Here is a 23,359-nt window from a genome sequence, read left to right as displayed (position 1 = left end):
CAAGCTTAAAGGAAAATAATAAAAACAACCATACCCAACAGCCAGATGGAGGAACCCCTGGAACTGCATGTTCTCTAAGTGGTCTAAGGGGGGCTGCCTTGTTTTAAACAATCTAACCGTAGTGCCTCACAATGTGTATTTGGCTTTTTATGATTTACTAGAATAAAGAACATCCCTGGTCCGGCAAATTTCTCTCTATTGTCAAAGAGAGGTTGCAATTTTTTAAAGGCATGACAAATGCAAAGGCTGGACTCAATAGTCAGAACAACAGACTAAATTACCTGGGGTGTTAATTAAATTGTTTTGACATTCGTTGCATTCATATACACATCTCATTAAATCTGTTTCATATTGGGATACACTCTTTTGTTGGGTAAATTATTCATGCTGTCAAATAATAAAAAAATATGATTTGATGGAGAGTTGATGATAGAGGGATGTTTAAAATAAGTATTTTATGAGTGAGTCAAAAACCTACCATAAGCAGTACTTTTCAAGTAGTTCACAAGATGCATCTTGCTGAAGGATGCTTACAGGTAGGCTGCAGACATTGGGACCTCAACCTTCTGACCTGGGAGTCAAGCACCCTAGCAACCATAGCCAATAAACTGTGCTGATGGATCTCACATATTACGCTCAACCAATATCATATTTCCCAAGCTGTCTTACTGTAGTAACTACTCCAAAATATGGAAACAATCGCCATCTTCATCCATTGCTGTCGTAATCATCATCCTCATCCTAGTCATCATCATCACCATCATCATCATCATCCATTTCCTCACAGAGGGAATAAGAGCCCAAGGGGTTGTCAGAGTAATAGCAGGCGTCTCCTCGATGTGCCGCCATGATAAACTGAGATACATCCTCAGGAATCTTGCTACAGCTCATTTCTTTTTTTCCCTTTTCATTTCTTTTTTTCCCCTTTTCATTTCTTTTTTTCCCCTTTTCCTTTTTTTCTTCACTTCCACTTTGACACATTAAGAAGCATTTCAAAATACATTTTTGTGAAGTTCAAATTATACCATGACTCTTCCTATATCCATGAACAAAGGAGACGATAGGCTAGCGATAGGTTCCCTACAACACAAGTTTATTTGTAATATTTACATGGACAAGGTGACAAACTACACATAGAATGGCTGTACTGGCCCTTCGTGTGCGACAGGAAACAAAAACATGAGAAATGAATGTACACCGTTAACATTTCAGAGCTCTGTTAGAAAACACCAAAACGATGACAATTCATGCAGTCCATACCCTGAAAACAGAAATCCCATGCTGTTCCTTTAATCTTTAATAATTCAAACCAACATGTGAAGCTCAACAGCTTTACCGCAAAGCAAAGAATCCTGAGAACTAAAACACTAATCTTTGATCAGCTTGTTATGTTCACCAGAGCGGTTGCTTCAAACTAAACAGACGGGAAATCAAATGAGATACTGCTGCAGCCATTATCTTTACTTGCAGTTGGGGAATATTGATAACATTTTTTAACAGGTTGATATTAGTCAGTTATTTGTCGATATTCTGGTTTACATGAAAGTAAAATATAAGAAATAACCCCGTCCTTGTTTTGCTATAACAGACCACATAACAGAACGTTTACCACCCCTGAAGGGGAACATTTATATGCGCCCTTGTTGTCTCCTGCAGTTCATGTGTTTGAAGAACATCCGAACCTTCCTGACATCGTGCTGTGAGGCTTTCGGGATGAAGAAATGTGACCTGTTTGAGGCTTTTGACCTCTTCGACGTGCGGGACTTTGGAAAGGTGGGCTCTATTTTGGTTGGAAACCCCAATCAAAAGCTACAATCACACATTTGAGGATTCTATTGTAGTCGTCTTTTTTTTTCCATGGCCGCACATTTGCACAATTGATCATATTATGTGGCATTGCTAAAGCTTGTAGCTCAGGAATTTTCATCCTAATTAGCAGTAGAAAAACACGTTTTGAAGGCTTATCAGTATGTTTCCTAACACTAAAGCTACAACTATACATATCTATATACCAATAACTAACCATTTAAAATATCAGCATGATATTTGGACATATAATTTGTGTCTGCTTGAGGTTATGTATTTTTGTCTCTTTCTCAGTGGTTAATTCCCATGCATTTAAAAAGTCAGTCTGTCACTGTTAAATGTGAATACGTAGTTTTCACAATTAATAGTCTATTATAATCCAGTCCCAAATTATTATGTTCAAAATTAAGTAAACACACCTGTGTTTGTGAGTGTGAGTATGAGTATGAGTATGAGTGTGTGTGTGTGTGTGTGTGTGTGTGTGTGTGTGTGTGTGTGTGTGTGTGTGTGTGTGTGTGCGTGCGTGCGTGCGTGTGTGTGTGAGTATCAGTGTGTGTTTGTGTGTCTGTGTGGCCGTTCTGCCTGAAAGCGCAGCGCACAAGTGTGAAACACTGCAGTGTTTGTTAGCCAGTGTTTTTGCCTTGTGTTGTAATGTAAACTATTAAATGGCTGGTAACATGCATGTTTTCTTTCATGTTTGCTTTCCATGGTTAGCAGGTCAGTAGGTCTACAGTAGATCTCTGTTGTGCCTTACTACTGGCTGGATTCTCCCTGGCTGTTCAAAGAGGCTGCTTTGGCTTAGCTACTGCTGCCAACAAGCACACTGAATGACTGGCCTGAATGCCATATTTCCTTAGCTCACTGAATTCCCTGAACTACTTTTTCCCGACCAGATTAAGAGCTTGTTTTAGGGCACGTATGTGCCATCTCTGGAAAGAAGCTACAGTAGATAGTTTACGGCAATTCAAGACATATATTTTCAATTGTAACTTTATCTTTTTGGATATATTTGGATATGCTATATACTATAAGTGTCATACATCTATTTTAATCAAAGTCAATCATCATCAAGGAGTAAATATAAATTCATTTTAAATATGAAGTATCTCTTGGTGGCCAAAAGTACAACTTTTCCACCTGCTTTAAACAAAGCAACCCTAGTAAATAGTAATCTGAATTAAAACCATGCAAGCCAGACCAGAAAGTTCTTCCCCTTGATTTATAGACAAAACCACCAAAGCACCACTCTGGTCTGGGTTATCGTTCCCCCGACCTCCACTCTCCCACAGCCGCCATCTTTCTGTTCATTGTGCATCCTAAAGAAGCTTGCGGCTAAGCCTGCCTGCTGATAATCCCAACAGAGAAGCTGGGTGGCTGCAGTCCCCAAGTAAAGAGGGTCTACTGTTACTGTGTAATCTCTGCCATGGCCCCCATGAGGAGTCCACCATTAAACATTCAAACTCTGAGAGGGAGAACATGGCACAACCATGATTACTACTTGTTAACATACTGCGCAGCAGCAGGTCCGGCTTGGTGTATTTCAACATGGACGCCGTCCAGGGAGTGGTGTTTTGTGTAGCCTTAAAAAAATAAAAATAAATGCTCAATCTTGGGTCCGGAAACACAAGAGACCATGTCAAATCTCAGCCTAGTCTAATCTGGTGGAGTTGGGTTGTGCCAGGCTGGGGGCTGTATCCACACGGTGGTAATCCACTGCACATCTAGTGACAGAATCTCTCCTCTACAATCCAGTGCTAGGTCCCCATAGGTCTCCTGACACCAGGCCCACACCAACCAGTAAGAAGAATACAGTGAGAAGTGACACGATGTTAAAAGCCCCTCAGGTTTCTCAGTGTTTCTCAGCTCTGGGTTGAGCTTGTGGTTTACCTTCTTGCTCAACTCTAGCTTTGATGGACTTATCACCATCAAAAAAGTGTGATAAAAGGTTTCAGTTCTTTGTGGTGACCTTTTATCAGCATTCATACGACAAGCAGAAAGTAGTACAGAATATGAACATTCTCTATGAACGGTTCTCTCAAATTAACTATTATGTCCTTCTTAGGGGATAAAAAGAGGAAAAGTGAAAACTTTCGAGAATTTATAACCATAACAAACACTAGTGTGGGGAAGCTTCCACCCATCCTCGTTCGGATATAAAAAACAAAACAAAGATGAAACATGTATTTATTAAAAGTGGATATTCTAACCACATGATTGTTGTACATTGCGAACACTAATGTCAAGCGGGCGGGCCTAACCACTGCCTTCAGAGAGACAGGAAGCTAGTGGTGATTAGGGGTATACGAGATGCTAAGAGATCAAGAGATCAAGCTAACAAAAAAAGCCAAACCTCATCTGGCCAAGCTACCCTTGCACCTGATCTACGCTTCAATAATAACATTATTCTTCAAATCATCCCCTTCCATCTCTTTCTAAGCGCCACGTCAACGTGTCTCTCTAAGGATACATGTCCTATATTTACATACTTCATGCTGCTGCTCTTTACTTGCTTATAGTCCCCATTGATACAGTCTCTCTGTGTCACTAAATCAAGCATGTTTGATGCTGGGGTGTGTTTATGTGTGGGAAGGCAATGTGCCACTACCACACACACACACACACACACACACACACACACACACACAGACACACTAGGGATGTAACGATATGACATTTTTAGTACGATACGATACAATATCAAAATTAATATCACGATATCACGATACAATATTAACTTTTAGTTTCAATTAGATGTAGCACTGCTGATTAAAATAAGACATACAAAAAATAATTTGCTCTGAAGAAAATATTTATTAACAACTTAAACATTTAACAACATTAACAACAATTATTCAAACAACTAATTACCAAAAAAAGATACTGCTTCTCTACTGCTTTTTTACCTGAGAAAAAATAAATTAAAGCAGCAACTGAAGTGACACTCACTATAGTCTGCCCTCAGCTTAAAGCCCACTGCTCTCTTTCTCTCTGAACTTCTGACACTGTAAAGTATCTGGTTAATGAATTGATTACTCTGAGGAGTCTTTGGACAGGTTGTTGTGCAGGAAGGACAGCATGTTTACATTTGAAACTGTGAGTTGGGACCTTTGGGGAGAGAGGATGTGCCCACTTGTGCTGAATGCCCTCTCAGATGGCACGCTTGTTGCAGGGATACAGAGTAACCTTTTCACCACATTAGCTAGGAGTGGAAGCTGCCGTTGGTTGTAGTTCCACCACTGCAAGGGATCAGCAGCTTCGTCGATGGATGGCATGGACAAGTACAGGGTTATTTCATTCCTCAGCGTCTGCTCAGGTGTCATGGCTCCCCTCTCATCGATGTTGTCATCCTGTCTTGCTCTAATTGACTTTATGTGCTTCAGGATCCCAGGCAAGGTTTTCTTGCTGCCTCTTCCCTCACCGTTTGTAGCTCCTTCTGATTGGGCTGCTGGAGCAAGCAAGCAAAGCAAGAAAGATTAATTTATACAGAAGCAGCACATTTTCACATATTGAATGCAATAAAAGTGCTTTACATAAAAACAGCAAAGATACAATGTGGTACATACAAGGTGTTGTGGGAGGCAGCAGAACAGACGTTTTTTCTGTCCCTGGAGGTGCAGCTGTTGGAGGAAGAAGCTTCATGGCTTCTCCAATGCAGGCCTTCTTTGTTTCATCAATGTTGGCACAGAAGCCTTCCTTAAATCTGGGATCTAAGAAACAGGACATTTCCATCATTTGTTTTGCCTTCTCTGAGTACCTTGCCTTCAAGTCACCTCTAATTGCCTGATTCATTGCCTTGGTGTCAGCTGAATCTGCACCATCAATGAGAAGGATCTCGCCAATGATGCGCTCCATTATTGGTTTCACAGCTGACATGGTGACCCGTTTCTCCGAGGCAAGGGCATCTTTGAAATCGTTAAGGGGGAGAGGAGCTGCCTACGTTTCTCCAAAGTGGTGGCGTGGTGTTCCTTTGGCATCAGAGCCCATGAGCTCCGGTCGTCAGCTAAAACACTGCTAACAGGTTGCTGCTGCTCCAGTAATTGGGATACCATTTTGAAGGTGGAACCCCACCTGGTTACCACATCATGAATGAGGGCATGGTTTGGGAGCTCCAGGTCATTCTGCTTCTTTTTGAGTGCGCGTTTCTTCTTCCAGCTTCGTGAAAAGGCTTCAAACAGGTGCCTGCATGCCTTGACTGGCAGTTGTACTTTCTGTATGCCCAAGGCTTTTGAGATGGCTAAATTTAGATTGTGCCCAAAACACCCTAACCACACCCAAGGATGTTGGTCTTCTTCAAATGCCTTCCTCATGTTGGAGGCATTATCTGTTGTGAGACAGACAATCTTCTCTCTTGGTGTTTTCCAAGCCTGGAGAATACTGTCGATCATTTCTAAAATGTGGCCGTGGGTGTAGTCTTCCGGGAAATACAGTGTTTCCAAGCAGTGGGACATCAGCTTCCAATCTGGGGAGATGTAGTGGATGGTTAAACTGATGTAGGGTTCACCTCCATCACTGCTGCTCGTCCACAGGTCTGTGGTTGCTGAAAACCACTCTCCCTCAGACACCTTTTTCTGAACAGTCAAACGCACCTTTTCAAACATCTGGGGAATCTCTGAATCCGAAAAGTAAACCCAAGATGGCAGCTTGTAGCATGGGGCCGTCTTCTGCATCAAATGCTTAAATCCAGGCTTTTCAACCACTTGGAAAGGCATCATGTCCTTTGCAATAAAAAATGCCACTACTTCATCTAATTCCTTTGCCTCTTTTGATTTGGGAGCATATTTTGCTCCCTTGGCTAAGGATTCTTTTATATTAGGCGGACTTGCTTTAGGACTTGCTTGAAGGACTTGCTTTCTCCTAATAGAAAAACAAAACAGACGCCCATATTACCGATAAAATTTCAACAAGGTATGCCTATATTAGCACAATTTGGTTACGCAACTTAATTTAGGCACTTGTCTGTCATTTAAAAAATATCTTTCAAATTAAAATCAGTTAACAGCTAATAGTGTGATCATTTTCAATGTATCTATGTTGGCCTATTACCCTATCAAATCTATTTTTATTTAACACTGTTTTTATCTTAATACACTCTGACTTAATGAAATAAAAAAGGATTACGATATTTCTATTTGTTAATTATTATTTAATTTTTTTTGTCTCAAAATGTATGGTTTTTTTACAGTGCACTCTTCGCACCCCTCCCTCCCTCTCACTATCGGAGGTGGGCAACGTCACCTAATTGTGACCTAGTAATGATTCCATACTTGTGCGCAACATGCTGGTAGTACACAACGTAAAGTTATGGTGAACATATTAAGGATCATTGGACATATTTATATCATCTTTCGCGGATGTTCGCCAACCTTACCGTGGATTTGACGATTTTGGCATGGTCTTGTGGATGTTTCTCACGGAGATGATGTGCCATGTTGGACGTGTTTGCCGCTTTGCAAGGCACTTTTCTCTTGCAGCGTTTGCAAGTAAACATTCCATCTTCAAGAACTTTGCCGTCTTCATCCTTTGGATAGCCGAAAAATTCCCACACTGCCGACCTGGTCCGTTTTGGTGGCCTAAATAGCGGAGATGCGTCCTCTCCTTCTGCAATTTCTTGTTCGCCTGGATTCATAATGACTGACCCGTGATGAACCACTTTCTGCCCCAACAGGTAAGCTAGTTTTCATCGCTTATTTTCTCTTTTTCTCTCCTCCAACAGGTAAGCTAGTTTCAATCGCTATTCTTTCTCTTTTTATCTCTGCTAGCGTTTTCTCTTCTTGGCTGCTGTGTGCGTAATGTTGTTGTAACGGACAGTGCAACACTGGTCCACATGAGAGGGGACTGTTGATTTTAAAGTTAGGAGTCATATTTCAGTGGTGTTGAGTCAATGCTTTGTTATTTTGTGTGGTGTGGGCTGCCTGGGCATACAGCGTTAAGTTGAGTGCAACGTTTTAATGACAATGTCGCTCACCAGACTCCCACAATGACAGTGCGCATTTACCATGCAATCTCGCAGCTATACCGCGACACGGTATTACATGAGAAAACGTACGTTTGACATTCGTGGCCTTTTCATATCGCGATATACCGTTTTACGGTATATCGTTGCATCCCTAACACACACACACACACACACACACACACACACACACACACACACACACACACACACACACACACATTGGATGAAAGCTATTATAGCACTTTTAAAGCCAGTCTTCATCAGTCCAACAACTCTTTTGCAAAAAGAGTATCTGATCTATTGGGGGCAGAGCTTGGTTAAACCACAGCTGTGTAAGAGACTACAGCATAATTTCTGTCTATCTATTACTTTTTCTTATTGCGGACATCGAAAAAAATATAATGTGTAGGAATTCAAGGCATAAAAACTAGGTACTCTGTATATTTGGTGAGCAGAATCTGTGCTTAATGTTAAGTTGGCATAGTTGAATCATAATTTGAATGATAGAATATGAAATATACTACTTTCCACAGTGCGCCATTGTGTTTGGGTTTGACCCATGGTCAGAAGTATTTTGTGAACCATATAGGGCAAGATAAGTTAATTGGTATTTTGGCTCCTTTCAGCATTGGGTTTGTAATCGATTTGACACCAAGGACCAAAAGGACCCTTTTATGTAAACAAACCGAACACATCAATCCATAGCACATAACACCTTCCTCCATGTGTTCCCCAGGTGATGGACTCCCTCTCCAAGATCTCTTACACAACGATCGCACAGCAAGGTGGATTTAAGTAAGTCCCTTCAACATAGTGTATTAATCCATCATTGTATGCTGCCCTGAGCACCAGCAGCAGACAGTAGCTACCAGTGTTGTAGTATTGGACCTGAGCGCTGATGACTCAAACACTAATCACTCAGACTTGGAATTGGACTTGAACCCTGACAGCCTCTGGACTCTGGACTCTGGTTTGTTACTTTGAAATGCAACATGTGGTTTTATTGGCGTTCACCTGGGCTCGTGGTTATACGTCAGTATGCCCAAAGACTTCATAAACACCGCTCAAAGTTGTGACAGCGGTGGCATCTTGGCTTATGTAGGAATATATTTGCGTTCGCATTTCTGATTGGAATTTTGGTGACCTGTACTCAAGATTTTCTGACTCAAAAACGGAAGCCACTTTCCCCTAGCTAAAGATGTGGTTGCACTGCGTAAACACCATCGCCATGGAAACCTTGACATCGTGCCTAGTTTACTTCTGCCCCACACCTTTAACAGGAAACTATTATTTCACCATTGATTTGTTCATTTTGTGCACCTGCACACAATTTCTTTTTCCTAATGCTTTAATGCTTTGCTGCCCTACAACGTTATTCACAATGAAACCAAATGAGTAACCTTTATTTATTTCAAAATTAACTCTGCCCCAAAGTTCAGTCTTTGTTTTAGTCTTTCAGTCAGATTCATATTGGGTTTATCTTGGGTTTAGGTGATTGACAGCAAAAATCGACCCACCATAAGCATTCAGACAAATCCGTTCTGCCTTCACGTGTACTACTATACTGGGTCTAGTGAGGAGGTGGGACACTGACATCAGAATGCACTGTGTTCTCCAGGCCCTTCCCCACAGAGGTGAGCCTCAACGAAGAGGACATCTACAACAACTTGGAGGATCTGCTTGAGTATGTTCATGAGTTAATGTAAACTGAAAGCCATGTACATGTATGTATGTATGTATGTATGTATGTATGCATGCATGCATGTATGTATGCATGTATGTATGCATGTATGTACGGACTGAAGTATTTATTTATGTTCATGTTTATCACAGTTATAGTGCAGTTATAGACAATAATAGATAATCAATTCTACATATTTACATGGTGGTTGATTTAAACATTCATTGATTTGAAATAAATAAATTATTCATTTCGGGATGTTTTTGCGAATTCTAATGTTTTTTGCGTGTGTGTTTCAATGTGTGTGTGTGTGGTAGTGAGAACACCCCTGAGGATGAGGAAGAGCAGTATGCAGCTGTCTACAGGCTAGAGGAAGACTACGATGGCGGAGACATCTACGAAGATCTCATGAGGACCGAACAGCAAGCGCCCATGGTACCACACACACACACACACACACACACACACACACACACACACACACACACACACACACACACACACACACACACACACACACACACACACACACACACACACACACACACGCGCAAACGCACACATATACACACACACACACACACACACACACACACACACACAAACACAGGTGTGTTTACTCAATTTTGAACATAATAATTTTGGACTGAATTATAATAGTCCAAATCTAATTGTCCAAATATCATGCTGATATTTTAAATGATTAGTTATTGGTATATTGGTATATAGATAGGTATAATTGTAGCGTCAGTGTTAGGAAACATACAGATAAGCTTTCAAAACGTTTTTTTCTTTATATACAGTAACAATTGTTGTGCTTGTTTGTCCAGCAACAGCCACAGCAGCCGGAGCAGGACGTTAGGAGCTGCTGTCTGTCAGAGATCAAACAGACAGAGGAGAAATACACTGAGACCCTGGAGTCAATAGAAAAGGTACCTCTTTCATCTATACTTTTGATGGACATGTTTACATCAAGCTGGAGGTACTTCTATGATTTTCAGGAATGTTGCATGCAATTGTTGTGTAGTTGCAGGAGTGTTTATTAAAGGGGCAGTGAAAACCAAATCGTTTTTTTGTTTTTTTAAAACTCATTGTGGTTGAATTCGAGGAGAAACAGGGGCCTCACTGAGTTGAGTGCAAGAACTCCAGTATTTTCCAAAGCAAACATACATTATTCTTCGCTTCATATTTAACTACAACAACTATAATGCATGGATTCCATGCAAACAGAAAATCAAAGAAAAAAAGTTTGTTTACGCTAACAGTGTTTTTGGGGGAAAAGTGACAGCAGCAAAAAACAAAAGATGTTTCTGCCACTTCCCTGCAGTATTTCCTGAACCCCCTCAAGAAATTCTTCTCAGCGGCAGAAATCGACAAGGTTTTCCTGAACATCCCAGTAGGTGTCCTCTTTGATTTTATTCTTCCTCTCCTCTCTAAATGTCACGTTAAGAAGCTACGTTCCTATGGTCACTGATGGGTTTCTTCTTCAAAAGGACCTGGTGAAAGTTCATAAGAGCCTGATGGTGGACGTGCAGGACTCCATTCTGAATAGAAACTCTTTAAACCTCTACCAGATCTTTATCACCTACAAGGAGAGGTAAACACACAGTCCCCCATTCTTCCAGTTTCAAGGAAGGGAAGTGAAGTTCCCTTCCTGACCCAGGAACAGGAAGAGAACCCAGGAACAGCAAGAGAATGCTAGAAATAATAAAATATGTTTGATGATTAACTTTGCAACGAAGATGCATCCTTAAAAAGGCAGTGGTTTGAATGACATGTTCATTATCTTTTATAGTCATTTGTGGACAGTTTGAAGGACCTTCAATTTCATTCTGTGATTCACTCATAGATGTACATGGTTCAGAATGAGCACGTTGAGAGGGACCTTGAACTCATCATTGAATACAATCTTCTCTGTCTATGCTTCCCTGTGGACAGATTACTGATCTACGGGATCTACTGCAGTCAGGTTGAGATTGCCATCGCCGTGCTGGACCTCATCTGCAAGGAGAAAGAGGACGTCCGTCTCAAGCTAGAGGTCTATCTGAATGTTGTTTACAACATGCGTAAAAGTACACAATATTTGTGTGTGTATACAACAGCATACAACAGCAAATACTCACTTACAACCAAAGTGTGCTGAACATGAATATTGTAGCACTCTCTAGTGGTTATTTTTCTGAACTGCATCCCAGATGGGCTCTGGCATAGGACAATGTACTATGCACCTGTAATATATAATTGTTAAAAAACAAATACCAAGTCACCCGAATGGCATATTGCCTTGATGTGTTACCCCTGCTCTCCATATTTTAACGTCATACTGTTTACTTCGAGTTGATTAATTAAAAAGTGCTGTCATGTCACTTTGCAATTGACTAATTTTGTCTTGTATGTATCTAATAGGAGTGTGCCAAGAGGGCTAACAATGGCAAGTTTACCCTGCGGGATCTGCTGGTCGTCCCCATGCAGAGAGTCCTCAAGTACCATCTCCTGCTGCAGGTATAGGCTGAGCTCTCAGGATTCCTTAAAGCTTTGAAAGTATATTGAAGTGTTTCTATTTCGTATCCTTAGTGCTCAAGGAAAAAGCAAAAAGAGTAAAAATCAATACCATACTAGGTTCCCAAGCTGTAGGCGTGGTATTACTACTGGGCATTGTCACAACAGCACAACCCAAACAGACATGCACATTTTTTTTCTATTGTAATTTTATCAGCAGCCACTTGGGGGCGACCTATACCACGTTATCTTCCCCAAAAGACCTCAAGGAACGTTTAAGAGGTTCTGTTTCACAAAAAATACTGCTAAAAATATATATTTTTTTCTAATAACCTGGGTTAATATGGGCAATTATATCCATTACATCCTCTCTTGCTCTCACAAAGCCCCTCTACTTTCCTCTCGTTTATATTCCTTGATAGCATCTTTTTTCAAAACTTTCGTTTGGCTTGGGGCGGGGGGGGGGGGGACAAGTGTGGCACTGGTAGCATATCTCACGGATTTAAGTGAGAAACCAAGACCTGAGCACTCGTGTGGTGTATGTTTAGTTTTATCAGTGCTGGGGAGAGGTGGCTCTTTAAATGGCCGCAATGAAATCCAATAAAAAGCACTACGTCCTCCTAATTCACCTGGATACCAGTTTCCCTTTGCTGGCAGCGTGAGAAGTTCACCTCTAGTTAGAGCGAATCAGAGGTGAAGGTGTGGGCCGGCAGCACGCTGAGTCCAGCCAATAGCGAGTTGGTTTTAATTAGTTGGAAGAGGTCAGGTGGTCCCCTGGTGTCAGTGGGCGGTGACCCGGCATGTTTTCCACACTGCGGCCCCCTATTGTACCGGGTTTGTGTTCCCGACAGTGGGCGGCGAGCTTGATGAAGGCTAGGAAAGGTCAGGGTAGGGAGTTCATATGCATCAAGGTAGGAGCCCGAACTGACTCTCTCACACACGCACAAACATGCATGGACACACACACACACACACATGTATGTATGTATGCATGCATGCATGTACCGGCACACAAACGCATGGATGCACACAAACACGCACACACGCGTGCGTCCAGCCGTACACACACACACACACACACACACACACACACACACACACACACACACACACACACACACACACACACACACACACACACACACACACACACACACACACACACACACACACACAAAAACCATTTACAGCCAATGGAGTTATTGCAACTAATATACACTTTCACTCTTGTGGTAAAACATAAAATAAGATAAGGTAAGAGAGATTTTATTGTCCTGAGTTTTTCTTTTTCAAAGCACTTGAATCACTGCACCTGTGATGTTATGGATGGGTTCATTGCCTTAATTGCCTTGTGTGCACCGAGATTGTCAAGATTCCATCAAACCGCTGGATCTCAATATTTGGAACAAACCCCTGTCATAGTATGTACAGATGATTCATCAGAATAGAGGGGTGAAACTTCTTCTCAACTCAGTGGAAAGGTAGACGGCAAAATGTCGCCTCCGACCAATTTACCCTGAATAATCCACATATTCACCAATGTGAGGGGTTATCACAGCTGAAGTTATTCTTGATTGACTACAGTGTTATTGTTCCTTGGCTGCATGCATTACCTAGGAGCCCCAATTAGGGAGCCTCATTATAGTAATATATGTGGTGGTTTTTTAAGACTACAGTAGATTCTGATGATATCTGAAACCCTTAGCCAGGCGTTGCTTATGTTACACGTTGTAATGTTATACTTGGCTGAAACAGTTTCCCCCAAAAATTTGGACCGTAGGGCTAGTTACGCAGGGAGACGACAAAAAGACACCCCATCAATTCATACAAAATCCCCATTATTACCGGTTAATTAAACTTTATTGCCGTTGTCCATTGAAGTCCTACATATTAATATAAATATCCCACGATCACCTGCACATGTTCGAGTCTAGATCACATGCAGCATTAACGGAACATGACATAAGGTTATAATTGTTGCATCGATCTGCCTTAAACGCCACAAGCCTCATAAATCATCTGCAAAAAATAAAATGCAAGTTTTTACATATTCATGGCACTTTAGGGGGCCCTACAGATTGATGCGTGTGTATTCGTGCACTGTAGGAGCAATGGCCCAACATATCTGCTGGTGCGGACAGATGAGATGGCTCATCTGTCCGCTGAGGTCAGGGGGTCTCAGTGAAAGGACTGAACCCCATCATTGCTCACTTGGGTAATGATGGGGAGATCAGATGTTGATCACGTGACTTGTCCATTTTAGTCTATTAACCGGTGGCTTATACAATGGAAAGGCAGCGGTGATTGACTCGAATCACACGCTCGGTTTTAGACCCTGTACTGCACTTTGTGATTGCTGGCATGAGAGATTTCCATGCATGCAATTAGTTATTATTATTATTTAGGAGTTATTCTCCTAGGCCTATTCATCCGAGTCGCTGAAGAAAAAGTTTGGGGCGGGCTTAGCTGGTTGGGGGAGATTTTTCATTCTTTTTATTATCGTGGGTTTTGTTCGTGCTGGAGAGAGGTCTGTCTGTCTGCCTGTCCATCCACCCCCTGGAAAAAAAAAACACTTGTTTTTTTTCCCAGACCCCTTATTCATCCGAGCTTTACATACGCACTGATTAAATTTTAGATTAGACAATAGGCTGTCTTTTCATCGCTGCGATCTGAAGAAAAGCTTCCCGTCTAACACTGACGCTCAAATGACCTCCGCCATATAATAGAAGTGTGCGTGTGTGTGTGTGTGTATGTATTCCTGTCTGTGTGTCGTGTGTGTGTCGGTCTGTGTGTCGTGTGTGTGTGTGTGTGTGTGTGTGTGTGTGTGTGCGTGTGTGTGTATGTGCATGTATTCCCGTGTGTGTGTCTGTGCGTGTGTGTGTGTGTGTGTGCTGGTCTATGTCATTGTTCATCTTTTCTTTTGTCTATCCCCCAGGAGCTGGTGAAACACACTCACGACACCGCAGACAAGAGCAACTTGAGGATGGCCCTCGACGCCATGAAAGTAAGCGTGGAGCCGGTGTTAATCATTGTGATTTTAAAGTCGGCCGCGAACCCCACGCAACTCGAAGACCCATATTTAGGCACTGAGAAAAAATACTCTGAAACCGCCGCCGATGCGTCCTGAGCCGTTAGAAATAATAAATCATTCATGTTTGGCAGCCGGAATTAAGTGTGAAGTGATTAAATGAAAGCATTTACACCACAGTGTTTTGTGAAGAGCACCTCGCTCACACAGCAAACACTTCAGTGCGTCTGCCTCTGATAAGAAGATGACACCATTGGGGCTGTCTTCGAAAATGCAAGCAATGACTCAAAGGATTTTTTTTTTCTCCTTTGAGGTATGTGAGGTTGTGGGATCCGTGCTTGTGTGTGCGTGTCTGTGTGTGTGTGACGTGCGTGCTTGTACGTGCGGGCCTGAGCGCATGTGTGACAGAGTTGATTACTTCTCTTACAATTCCTTTGTTGTTTTGTGTGTGTGTGTGTGTGTGTGTGTGTGTGTGTGTGTGTGTGTGTGTGTGTGTGTGTGTGTGTGTGTGTGTGTGTGTGTGTGTGTGTGTGTGTGTGTGTCTCAGGACCTGGCCCAGTATGTCAACGAGGTTAAGAGGGACAATGAGACACTGAGAGAGATCGACCAATACCAGAGGTCCATCGAAAACTTGGTAAACCCCACATCATGTATACATCTACAACTGTGCTCTGTGGGGACTATATACTGGGAGGTACCATGCGTGGGTCCAAATCAAGGATTTTTACTTCTCAAACATGAGGTATATAACATGCATGGCCATCCTGTCCAGGATCAAAATGTCACTTTTGTCGACCCCGTCAACAAGTAAACAATTATTTGTGAACGTCTTATGGGTACGTACACAAAAACATTCCTGTTCACACCAACAGTTTTACATTTAACATCTCCGTCAACACAAAGACAATTGAATGCGATAATGTAGCTTATAAATAAACCCCCCAAAATAACAGAAATAACACCAGCAGAAGATGATTTCACAAACATCATGCAACAACTGCCAATGCGCAAATTGAGGTCCCCGTTGTCAACGCTAACAACGCCTCCGAAGGTGTTGTTCAGTTTTCAGTGACCCGAAGAAACACTGTTTTTTTGGCGTATGCCAAAAAAAACGAAAGAAAACACTGAATTCTCGAAACATATTCATGTTGAAGTGGGGGGGGGGGCATGGATGGAGATAACCCGGCCGGGCAGCTGGCCCGGGCTGCTGACGGGGCTGATGGGTCCCAGGTGAGTGGCTCTCCCCAGGGGGTCGGAGCTACACAGGGAGCTGATCTGTGCCCTGCTGTCCACCGGCATAGTGGGGCTGAATGTCTGGGGCCGCCATATGCGCGTCCACGGCCATGTGATGGCCTGGTGCCGCCCGGAGCCTGCTCACAATGTACAATAGAGATGTGCCGCTATGACACAGATATGTTGTCAAACAGATGGATTCATCTGTTTGTCAGTGCAATTCAAAGTGCAATTCTACCGAGTTGCACTGTGCTCACCCTGTCGTACGAGCAAAAACAATGTGTGCATTTTTTCTAAGCTATGAGTGGTAAATGCCTGGTCTGGTGACAAAATACATTTATAAATGAGATCATACATTTTTCAAATTTCACACAAATTCACTCCTGACGATCATATCGTTGTAACACTATTGGACAAGATAACCGGTAAACCATGCTCCGCAAGCCTTGTTTTTGATAACTCCCTTCCTCTCCTCTGGGTCAACAGAACCAGCCTCTCATCAACTACGGCCGACCCAAGGGCGACGGAGAAGTACGCATCGTCTCAAACTTCGACAAGAGGAAACAAGACAGGTAAGGTGCACTCAAGGTGGATCAGTATCGAAAAACAAAAACCCGAGATAAAGACACGTGACAAAGAAATACGACTGTCACAAAAGTACGTTGACGTGGCTAAACGTAGGAGGATGCAACCGGTTGACAAAGGGAGATTGGGGGAGGGGAAGGCGCGACAAGTAGCAAAAATATTCATCTGCCTGTGAACAACTCGGTTTCCAGCAGAGCAGCTCGACATTGAAGGGAACACTGAGAAAGCGAGGTCAACTGATAGGATGGTGGATGAGATTTAATCCTCCGCAGCGTATTTCACCTTGATAGAGCGCTCTTTACCTCGGTGCTGATAGAAGGGCCTAACGCAAAGCTGTGGACCTTGTCTTTTCTATCGCTTACACCTTCAGCCCTCCGATCGCTTGTGCCTTCACTCTCTCTCTCTGTCTCCCCCTGTGTCTCTCTCCCTCGCAGGCACATGTTTCTCTTCGACTTGGCCGTCATCGTGTGCAAGCGTCGGGGAGACAACTACGAGCTGAAGGACGTGCTGTACCTCAACTTCTACAAGATCACCAACAACCCTACCTCCGACAGAGAAGGTAAAAAGGTCAGTGGGCAATGGCAAACGCAAACCAATCCATTAGTAACTACCCTCGTGTAACCCCAGTGCCTCAACGCAGCGCTGTCCTGTATCGTTTCTTTCCTCTTCCGTCTTCACGCTGATACCGTTCCCTCATCACATGCTGTCAAACAACTCCACTGACAACTCTGATGTTGTCAAAAAAGAGTATCTGCCCTATGCAGTCAAGAGCTCGGTGCTGGGTAGAAACACACCAACACATCTGTCTTATCTTTGCTTTTTTCTTATTGCGGAAAACACTCTATGAAACTACCGAAAGCATGAAAAAGTTTTTTCTGGTTGATTCAGTTTGATTGAGGTACAAGAAGCGGCAACTGTACCTAAAAATATGTCATCGTCCACGACAGCATTAAGTAGCCAAGCGTCAAGCGAGAAGGTTCCCTGATGGAATAATAAATTGTATTTAGTTATTAAGTAGGTAGAACTATAGGTCATATAGCTTGTAAGATAGCGATCATGATTGTTAATTGTTAGCTGCTAACGATTGCCTTGTGGTAGAGCTTAGAAGCACGCGTCCTCTCTACAGCCGTCTTCCTGTGATCGGCTGCTGTAGTAACATGGCTGCACAATGCGGTGGGATCTGTGGTAGAGGACCCTATGTAGTTATGAAGGGCTCGTTTTTAAGAAACAAATACAAAACGATTCATATTTCCCTGGGATTATACACTAATTCAAACATAATTCGGAATATTATATTACATTTCTTCCAACTCCGTTCCACTAGATGCCACTTCAATTTTAAAAGATTCATTATTGTGCAGAAAATGTTTATTCAAGGCATAGAGACAAGACACTTGTCTCTATGCCTTGAATGCCTTGAAAAATAATAACGCAATAGTTTAATATTTTAATGGATTGCATTTAGCTGAGTTCATCATTTAAATACAGTTTCTACTAAACGTTGTTTTACATTACGTTCTTGATTGTATTTTTATTCACATGACAAACGACCAGTTGAAGTGATACTAACTAATTGAAGGAGAGCTTGAGCTAAACAACTGTGAGCCTGCTGCTCATTAAAAGCCAATCGTCGAACGGCAAATGGGAAATGAAAGGGCCCCTATCATACCACCAGGTGTGAGTGTGATTCGCCATTAGAAGCCATTTGAAAAAATCTGCCTTTTCCTGTTCCTTATTGAGATCACAAGTGGGCATTCCCACCTATATAATGGATAGATAAGCAACATTTAATGCAGTCTGTTTGGTAGACTAATCTGTCCACCATGAATCTAGGTGCACACTCCCACTTGTGATGTCACTAAAACACAGGAAAAGGGTGATTTTCAAATGGCTTGTAATGGCTGTCACACTCACACCTGGTGGTATAATATGGGCCCTTTGGGAATTGTGGAGTTACTGGGTGAAGGAGATGATCGTCATGACGATGAGGGGAAAAGGAATTTCTAGTGCAAAGTTATTCTTGTTTTGTAGATTTACATACCACTCAAAGACAAGAACATAAAAAGGCTCGCCGACTCAGGCTGCTTCTCCCAAACTCGGTCCTATAAAAGATTAAAGAAACGTGAGAGAAATCCCTAGACGAACAGCAGAGCCTCCATGACAGGAGCTGCCAACATGACCCAATCACAGCACACCAAACACAATGATTAATCAGTCAAATTACATTTTCTAATGAAATCAATTAAATTGATGACCACACCTGTTGTTCAGTAACAACATTTTGGATCAAGTGACGTGTCAAAAGAAGTTTCGGGGCTGTCCCTTCTATGGGCTTCACCATCGCTGTGGCAGCATATCTGCTGGAGTGCAGCAGAGATGGTTGAGTGGAGAGCGTTTATATTGATGAAAGCAAATTAGCTGTGGCTAATGAGAGCAATCCAGGACAATTAGAGCTTACTTCACTCTGGGCTTCAGGGGTCAACCGTGTATCACGCACACACACACACACACACACACACACACACACACATTGAGATATACGAATACATCTGACAAGAGCAATACATCCGAACAAAATGGATATATACTGCCGTGCACTTGGCCAATCTCTGTTCATTGATGGCTTCTTGTCCACAAGTGTCCTGTGTTTCTTTGTGTTGTATTTTTGCGGAGGGATTACGGAGGGGGTGGGGGCTTGGTGCGTGATGTACGCCCCCAGATGGTGTCTTTTCTTTCTGTCGCCAAATGCTGATAAACGGTGAGAGTGACAGCTTGTCAGGGCGGGGCGTCTCCCTGGGTTTCCATCAAAGGGACTCTGTGATCAATGTCGTTTAATCTGCTGTGCGATCGTTATGCAAATGCAGCTCTATGTGTGTGCGTGCGCGGCTGTGTGTGTGTGTGTAATTATCCGTATGATCCTGACGTTTGTATCATACTGATTTATGTGTGTGTGTGTGTGTGTGTGTGTACACACACGTAGTATCACGTAAAACAACATGAATGGATCATGGGGCAATGTACTTGCGACGGTGGAGCGAACAGAGTAAATCTGTGGTGTTTCGACCCGATGCATCTGTCGTGTGTATCTATTCTCCTCTCCACTTACTGGGGATCATCATTTTTTACAACACACACACACAAATAGACACAGACAGGGAGATGCACACGTGCACAGACACACGTACGTACACACACAACCATACACACACACACACACACACACACACGGTCATCGTTATAGGTGCAAACACAATAACAAATCAATAAAATAACAGACACTTGCATGCATGTTCATAGAACCCATTGAACCCCGACATTAACACACACTCACACACACACACAGACACAGACACACAGACACATTCACCAGAGGACAGAGATGGTAGAGGACAGAGATGCTAAGGGGGATGCTAATGTCAGGTGATGAATGTGTGCGACCCTCCAAGGCTGCTCAGGGCCATATATCATTCGGTGCTAAATGAAGCTTCAGTGTGTGTGCGGCGTTGGCTGGCGAGGGCATCAATGATTTAACACTGCGCTCGCGAAGCGCCCAGCACGCCGCAGACCCGACCGGCCGACCCCATGAGAACCCGTCTCACTCACCGGATATTAGATGTAAGCCATTAGGTTTGATTGTTTATTTTGCGGTGGGATGTCGTACGCTGCAAAGTGCCCGCGGCTCTGGGGGTGTAGAACAGGATAGTGCGTCTTCAGGCTCAGGCTGCTTCTGATTGGTTTAATGCGCCGCCAGGTGATTAGTGCAAAGGTGATGTCGCTTTTCATAGTTTGTTCGGCACCAATTTGAGCCAATGCAAAACGGCTGCTGTAATAACCCATGTTTCACCAGAGATGGTGCTATCCCGGAGGTTTAATTTGATCTGGTTAGCCTGTGAAGTAGCTGAACATTGGTTTGTGGATAATGGGATCAGAGTCACGCTGTTTTTGCTACATGGTGGCATGGCACGACGGCAACCTTATTAAGCGCTGTAGGACAGCTTATAGCACGCTTTTGACACGCTTAGTGTGGCAAAGCTAGCTGAGTGAGGCAATGGTGGGTCAGATAAAGACACGGTTAAATGCACACAAAATGTTTCTATTGAAGAATGTGCGTGGTGAGGAGGTAAGCACTGGAACAAAACCGAATTTCTTCTTCACCCAACTTAGGTCCTTATGTCGGTCTCCTCCCAGCGCTTTCGTGATTCTCTTAAACGAGAACCAAACTCCCTGACACCGCAATCGCTTTCAGGGGTTTGTTCATTCCAGGAAGGCAGGGCTGCCGGCTCCCCGGTAAACGCCCGTTCAGTTCACTCTCAACAAGCCGAGCACAGGTGTGGCGCATCAACGCTTTATCAGTGAGTAGCGGCAGGGCGACCGAGCCAATCAGCGGCGGCGCAGGCAGCCGCATGTGCTTAACCGAGAGAGGGAGGCATCTAATGCATACCCATCAACACAAACCAAAACACGGGGTTTTGGTTTGGGTTTGGTCTCCCGCGAATTTCCCCAGCTTCTCCCCATTGACCAAGTCAGAGGAGCCCCTTGTTAAAACCATTTAGCTGATTATCACAGATTTGTTCCAGCTGTTTCGCCTCCAGATCTGTGTCAGCTGGTGCTCATAGAACTGATTACTCAGTAGTACGACGCCCAAATATGGTCTGTTCCCTCTTTGAGCACTCGGGGAGCTGTTCAGGGTCCTGATCTCTCATCTCTATGGAGAGTCTCTGTGTGGGGGGGCTCCACATTCGATGTTTGTTTCCAACAGTTTCGAATTTAAACTTGAACTCTGTGTCTAATAAATCTAAGTCCTTATTGAATCCATATGCATTGGAATTGAATTACAATGAATTGACTTGAGTGGAATTTCACTGCAAAGGTGAAACTAAACTGTGTGGCTCTCTGTGTGACTGAATCCCTCTGGGCGTTCCACAGTGGTGCTACGGCTTCTACATGACCCACAACCAGGGGCACACGGGCTTCGAGCTGTTCTTCAAGACCATGGAGCTGAAGAAGAAGTGGTTGGACCAGTTTGAGATGGCCGTGTGGGTATACAGTTTATCAGACTACAACTGGCTCAGTGTTTCTGTGTGTTTCTGTCTGTGTGTGTGTGTGTGTGTGTGTGTGTGTGTGTCTGTCTGTCTGTCTCGCTCTTTCTGTCTGTCTGTGAGTTTCTGTTTGTGTGTGTGTGTGTTTCTGTGTCTGTGTGTGTGTGTGTGTGTGTGTGTGTGTGTGTGTGTTTCTGTATGCGTGTGTGTGTTTCTGTGTCTGTGTATGTGTGTGTGTATTCAGACGGTTTTGTGCATTCAAGCGAGATTGTGTACCCATGTTCATGTGCATATGTATCTCTGTTATTTCACACTCTATTATTTCACAGTGCGGGTGCTTGTGTGTGTGCGTGTGTGTGTGTGTGTGTGTGTGTGTGTGTGTCTGTGTTACCTTGAATGTGTGGGTGTTTGCATGTTGGCCAAGTGAAGTATTGACTCTTGCATGGGTGTTGTTTGATCAGGTCTGCCACTGTTATTTGAGTGTGTGTGTGTGTGTGTGTGTGTGTGTGTGTGTGTGTGTGTGTGTGTGTGTGTGTCCTGCCTCAGATCAAACATTCGACCAGATAATGCTAACAGCAACAGCCACCAGTTCAAGATGCACACATTTGAGAGGATCACTTCGTGCAGCTTCTGCCATCTCCTGCTCAGGTAACACTCACAAAGCCAGCCTGTGAACGATGTGTTTTCACGCTGTCTTTTCACAGATCAAAGCGCTCGTTGTTCTTGACTGGTAGATCCTCGTCTTCTTTTATGCTATGATAATTGTCTGTGCATTTCTGGGACATCAAAGGCTTCTTCTTTTTTGCCCCCATTTTTTCGTTTAATCTTCACACCAGAATTCGCACATTTAAGCATCAATTAGCAATTTCGTTCATATGCCCATGCTGCTTTGTTTCACCAGTTAACATGATAAGCGAATACTGTCCCGCTTCAAATGCAACTCATACAAGGAGAACAATTAGCACACAATGAACCAAGTGTTTGTCTATGGAGCAGAAGGCTTTATGATAATAACGTGTCAACATTTGCGGCGCCCCCAGGGGTATATTTAACCAGGGCTACCTCTGTAACAAGTGTGGCCTGGGCGCCCATAAGGAGTGCCTCGGGCGTCTGGTCATGTGCGGGAGACCAGGTGAGTCCTCATTAATATTTCCCGCATTTTTTAAATGTGTCGTTTCTATCGTGGATAATGCAGAAGTTGTAGACATGCATATGCATTCATTTAAACATGCACAAATCATTTTCCGTTCACCTGTTATTTACACTGCATGGACTTTTTATTTGTCTCCTTTCCCTTTTTTCTGACGTGTACTAAGAGGCCATCTGTGTTGCTATGCTAATGTGTTGGCAGAGCTGACACCTCCAGCATTTTTTGGCATACGTCGCAAACATAGCTGATCATATGTCGTATACCCACCCATAAGTGTTCAAGTTTTCCAGCATATGATATTAACTCAAACGACCGTCTACGTGTACAGCCATTAAGCTAAGGCACCGTGGCGGCGGTGAGGGTTAGCTCTCTGAGCGGACAG

At 43.2% G+C, this 23,359-nt stretch overlaps 1 protein-coding gene across 2 annotated transcripts in view; it reads left to right on the top strand.

Moving 5' to 3' along the window:
* LOC307085881 (guanine nucleotide exchange factor VAV3-like) overlaps positions 1 to 23,359 on the top strand; it is a 53,202-nt gene that overhangs the window by 2,363 nt on the left and 27,480 nt on the right. For both annotated transcript variants that reach the window (XM_079750795.1, XM_079750794.1), the window contains exons 2-17: positions 1,657 to 1,773; positions 8,499 to 8,557; positions 9,381 to 9,446; positions 9,761 to 9,878; positions 10,274 to 10,375; positions 10,771 to 10,839; positions 10,937 to 11,040; positions 11,382 to 11,481; positions 11,850 to 11,945; positions 14,878 to 14,946; positions 15,518 to 15,604; positions 16,690 to 16,775; positions 17,223 to 17,355; positions 21,715 to 21,824; positions 22,374 to 22,475; positions 22,868 to 22,959. In XM_079750795.1, coding sequence (XP_079606921.1) covers positions 1,657 to 1,773; positions 8,499 to 8,557; positions 9,381 to 9,446; positions 9,761 to 9,878; positions 10,274 to 10,375; positions 10,771 to 10,839; positions 10,937 to 11,040; positions 11,382 to 11,481; positions 11,850 to 11,945; positions 14,878 to 14,946; positions 15,518 to 15,604; positions 16,690 to 16,775; positions 17,223 to 17,355; positions 21,715 to 21,824; positions 22,374 to 22,475; positions 22,868 to 22,959 — 1,510 coding nt within the window. The remainder of the gene's footprint in view (positions 1 to 1,656; positions 1,774 to 8,498; positions 8,558 to 9,380; positions 9,447 to 9,760; positions 9,879 to 10,273; positions 10,376 to 10,770; positions 10,840 to 10,936; positions 11,041 to 11,381; positions 11,482 to 11,849; positions 11,946 to 14,877; positions 14,947 to 15,517; positions 15,605 to 16,689; positions 16,776 to 17,222; positions 17,356 to 21,714; positions 21,825 to 22,373; positions 22,476 to 22,867; positions 22,960 to 23,359) is intronic.

The sequence above is a fragment of the Pollachius pollachius genome, assembly GCF_949987615.1.
Source record: "Pollachius pollachius genome assembly, chromosome: 14".
In the NCBI taxonomy this organism is placed as follows: Eukaryota; Metazoa; Chordata; class Actinopteri; order Gadiformes; family Gadidae; genus Pollachius; species Pollachius pollachius.
This window is presented reverse-complemented; position numbering and strand designations above follow the sequence as displayed.